This window comes from Frankliniella occidentalis, unplaced genomic scaffold (assembly GCF_000697945.3).
Source record: "Frankliniella occidentalis isolate FOCC.00 unplaced genomic scaffold, Focc_3.1 Scaffold41, whole genome shotgun sequence".
Taxonomy (NCBI): Eukaryota; Metazoa; Arthropoda; class Insecta; order Thysanoptera; family Thripidae; genus Frankliniella; species Frankliniella occidentalis.
The window spans coordinates 1,616,535-1,621,273 of record NW_026267171.1 but is presented as its reverse complement, the minus strand read 5'-3'; the positions used below and the strand labels follow the sequence as shown (position 1 = coordinate 1,621,273).

General features: G+C 61.0%; 1 protein-coding gene across 4 annotated transcripts in view; it reads left to right on the top strand.

The window, feature by feature from the left end:
* LOC113215828 (protein Fe65 homolog) overlaps positions 1-4,739 on the top strand; it is an 80,567-nt gene that overhangs the window by 30,591 nt on the left and 45,237 nt on the right. For all 4 annotated transcript variants that reach the window (XM_052266631.1, XM_052266629.1, XM_052266628.1 and 1 more), the window contains one exon: positions 3,139-3,394. In XM_052266631.1, coding sequence (XP_052122591.1) covers positions 3,139-3,394 — 256 coding nt within the window. The remainder of the gene's footprint in view (positions 1-3,138; positions 3,395-4,739) is intronic.

The following is a 4,739-nucleotide window of genomic DNA, read 5'->3' as shown; positions in this document are numbered from 1 at the left end:
CCCCGCCACTCCACCTGCCCCGCCCGCGGCCTACGGCCCAGACCCTCGGCACGACACGACATGGCGTCGCGAGGGCCTCCTCATTTGTCGTTGTCATTGCAGAGCAAGAAAAAGGGACGAGTTTGCATCTCGCTATCCATTCATTCTGGTTTCGTCTTACCCGCGGCCCGTCACTCCACTCCCGACACTGCTGCCAACCACACCGGGGGTAAAAAGACAACAGCAAAAGACAATCGTAGTCTTCATTGTTTTATAATCCACAAATTATAAGAATATTAGTGCCAGAAAGACACCGGCGGTGCACCGCATTTATGGCTTCATAAAGGAGCTCGAAAAGATACTCTCTAGGAAAAACGGTGTTGTTTAAAAGTTCTAAAGTATCAGCAAGCAAGGATTTTCACATAAAATCTAATCAAGGTGATTCGGACGATTTGTCAGCTTAAAACTCAGTCATACGGGCGGGACTGTTTACGGCTTCGGTTGCGGGAAAGATACACACGATATAAGGGGCGAGTTGGCGAGAGCAACAACTCTATCGAACCACCGCAAATTAAAAACCATATACCTTATCACACTGACGGGTGCGTGCGACGGGTATTGTCTCCGTTATCTCATCTTTTAGGCGGGGTGAAAGGGGAACTTGACTCCCGGAGGTCACGGTGCTGCAGTCTTTGACGTGGCCGGGTGGCCGTCTGTCTATAGCCCGTCTAGGCGGGGCGGGAGCGGGGCGACCCACCCAGCACGTCGAGTCCGAGAAGGGGTCCCTTTTGCTTGCCTTCTGGAAACGCAAGTGTGTGAATGTCGCACACTTATAGGTGTGCGAATGCCCATTCTTACACTTACGGAAGTAAAAGGTGTGGATTTTCCTTAGAAATTCACACACTTATGCCTTCCTGTGTTCGAATGTCGTTTTCACACCTACGAAAGTGTGTTACTCTTACACACTTGGCCTTTCGGTGCAGTGCATTTATGTGACCATATGGATCATCGTGAGTGGGACCTGACGTGGTAGGTCAGGGTGCGGCTCGCACGCCCCGCGCAGGCCGCCCCGAACATTCCCGTGAATCAGCTCGGCCGCGGCATGACGTGACGCGAGTGGAGGGAGGGAGTGGGGGAGAGGGAGAGGGAGAGAGTGCAGCTCAGTGCGGAGAGCAGCCGTCCCCAATGAGTATCGATTCCGTCTACCGTGCACCCCTCCCCCCTCCCCTCTATGCCCCGGTGTGTCATTGACTGACCCAAAGGGGGCACAGAGAAGAGAGGGAGAGAGAGAGAGAAGAGAGAGAGAGAGAAGAGAGGGAGAGAGAGACAGAGAGACAGGGAGACAGAGAGACAGAGAGAGAAGGGGGGGGGGTGCTGTTTATTATTGATGGCGGCTGTCCGACAGACCCGCGGGGACCAGCGGGCTGTGCACGGCTCAGTCAGGGGCCCCGGGCCTCACGGGCGCTGCGCTGCGTGCCCCGCTGGCCCCGCTATCCATTAGCCCCGCAGTGCCTATCGCTCCCCGCGCGCTTGTTAGCCGCGGTGGTGATCACGGGCTGGCTCGTCATCGGGGAGCGTCGCGTCGGACGGGCCGGGGGTCGGGGGCCGCCTTGTCGGGGCTGAGGTGAGAGGAGAGAGAGAGAGAGAGAGAGAGAGACGTAAGAGCTGAGGTGCGCGCGCAAAATATTTTGCAGCCGTGAATATTTCAGCGGCTCCGTTTTGCTCGGCCGTTTCGCTCGTGAGCGGGCCGCAGCTCCACTGCCCCAACACGTGTGAGTGTGTGTGTGTGGGTCTGTGAGAGAGTGAGAGCGAGAGGGACACACAGAAAGAAAGTGAGAGAGAAAAGACCACGAGCTCGCCGTCCATTTTGAAAATTAAACGCCACGTTTTAGCTCCTCCCTTTACCATGACTAGGGCCGCTTGTTTCATTGCGGCTCGAGCCCCACTGCCTCCACTGCGCTCCACCGTGACCCTCCTCATGGCCGGGCTCCGGCCTCGGCCTCAGCAGCAGAGGCCTGTTGGCCCTCACGGCCCTTTTGTAACCTCCTCTCACCCTCCTCCTCGCCCTTCTCCTCCCTTCTCCACGGCAGCACGCCCCCTCCCCCCGCGGTGCCACGTCATGCAGTATGTACCACGTGCCGTCTCAGGGGGGCCGGGATGATAGTGTCATTGCTCACGGTACGCTGCGGCTGGAGGGCCGTGGTGGGGTGCGGTGGGAGGTAGCCGCCCTGCCCCAGAGTCGAGCGCAGTAGGTAACCGCGGAGAGGGGGCAGTTCAGAAAACACGTTTTAGGAGGGGGAGGGAGGGCTTCTAATATTTTGGGGTCCCAAAAGAATACCCGACAGTCATGATTCTGGTCTATGGCGGTCTGTGGTGATTTCATGATATTTTTATTGTGGGGTACACATAACATGGTTTCCTTTGGACTCCAATGGCCCGTCGGGGCCATACCGATCCTTTTTGGACCCCATGATATTTGGACCCTCTCTTAAAGTCACGTGGTTTCTAAACGGCCCCAAACACCACTCCGCCACTACCTGCGCTGAGGGGAGGGGTGCTTGGTTTCCTCCACGTCGGCGAGTAGTAGTTGAAACGTGGATGCTGCCCTTGCGGCGAGCCGGCGGAGTACTCCTTGATGAAAGTCGTTTTATTTTTAACGGCGTTGGCTCGGGCCGGCTGCTGTGCCGGGTACACTTGATGAAGTTCACTGACGGCTCATTTTACCCTCGTTACAACCACCTCCCCTCCAAGCTCGCTACACAAACTTGCCCCCCCCCCTCCCTCCCCACGATCCCCGGACACCTGGGAGGGATATACACATCGCTGGCCTGGTAGTTAGTTAGTGGTGGAAGAGGAGCAGCTCCTTGCGGGGGGAAGGGGAGGGAGGGGGTGCGGGGGAGTGGAGGTTTCTCTTCGGGGTGCTTAATTTGGAAGTGTCGTAAATCCCTCCAGGCTCCGGGAGGTGTAGTCCCAACCAGCTCGCGCAAAGTGCTGGGGCCATGATGGAGACGTGTGGACGTGACGCGTGTCTCTCGTCTCCTCGGGACTTTGTCTCGCGGCCCAACGTCTGTCTCTCGTCTCCTCCTGACTGTGTCTGTCTCGCGTCCCAACGCATATCCATCGCCACCCATTATAACGTTGCGTTTCTCTTGTTTGCAGAGAACGGCCTGCTGAGCTATGAGAACCCCAACTACCACCTGCTCCACGAGGACCAGCTCAACTCCAACACGGAGGAGGACCTGCTCTACTACGAGCACCTGTACGCCGAGCTGAGCCAGCGCGCGCAGCAGGGCGTCACCCCCGGCCAGGACGACGCGGCCGCGCGCAGGAACTACAAGAACCTCGACATCGGCTCCATGGGCGTGGACGTGAGCGCGGGGCCCGTGCTGGAGGACACGGCCGACGTCGACAACAGGTGAGTCCACCCGGAGGCACAAGTCCGGCCGCGCGCCCACGGCCTTGTACGGGGGATGCAAGCCTCGCCTCAGCCTAAATTTTTAGACTGTACCGCCAATTTCTTTTTTTGGCCACCTGGCGTGATGGCCGTTTTAATTTTTTTTATTATTTTTTTTTATTTTACTTTTGGGCGACTCCTTTGCCGTCGCCGTTGCGACACCCGGGTGGCTGTTGACGCACGTGACCGAGTGTATCGTGCGTGGCGGTCGCGCCGTATAGAAGCGGCGCGGACTGGGCGTTTTGCGGCGAGATGTTGCTTTTGGGGCCGTTAAAGCGTTATGGAATCGCCGAGCGGCCCCTCCCGCCCCCCGCCCCGCTCCGCCTCGCCCCGCGGGCCGTGTGTCCCATGTATGTCCACCGCGAGGCGACACCGGCGATACGGTCCAAGAGCGCCACCGGCAGGCAGCGCCATCTAGTGCCGCTTTACTGCCCGACGTAGGGTAGCGCCGTGGGGCTGTAGCGTCGGGACGCTTCGGGCGGGGCGGGGCAGGCACCGCGTCATAAACGAACGCGACCAGAGCGTGGCGGGGCGGGGCGGAGCAGAGTTGGGCTCGGCTGGGCTGCCAGGGGCCATACCGGGGGCTCATGAAGCGGCTAAAGCGTCGTTTGGACGAGGTGGTGGGCACTGAAAAGTCCTATCCAATTTACGCACGGGTGGCGCAGGGTGCGAGCGAAGGGAGACAAATAGAGGCGGCAGCGCCATGCCATAGTAAAGCCCCCCTCCCCCCTCCACCCCAGGCGGGCGCGGCAAGATGGTGCCATTATTGCTCATTTCCATGTGAATGTCGCCTCGCTCGGCCGGGTCTGGCGCCCCCCCCCCCCCCCCCCCCCCCCCCCCCCCCGGCGGGGCGGGGGGGGGGGGGGGGGGGGGGGGGGGCCCCCCCCCCGGGGGGGCGTGGCCCCCCCCCCCCCCCCCCTCGCCCTGGCCCCATGGAGCGGCCGTGGCGCGTGCGGCTCGGGGGCGTGCCCACCCCGCTGGTCGTGTCGCCGCTGGTGGTGGCCGCCGCGTCCTCCGTGTACCTGGTGGCCGTGGCCATGACGGTCGTGTTCTTCGCCAGCCTGCTGGCCGAGCTGAGCGGCGCCGACGTCCTGGACTACCTCCCCTGGCTCATGTGAGCAAAGTGAGCAGCGCCCCCTGACGGCCCAGAGGGAACGGGGAGGGGTCGGGGGTTGAACAGCGGCTGGACACGCGGCCGGCCCCGCATGGCTTATTCACAATCCCCTAGAGGGCCGCCCGCCTCCAGCTCCGCCTCTCCAGCTCCGCCTCTCCAGCTCCGCCTCTCCAGCTCCGCCTCTCCAGCTCC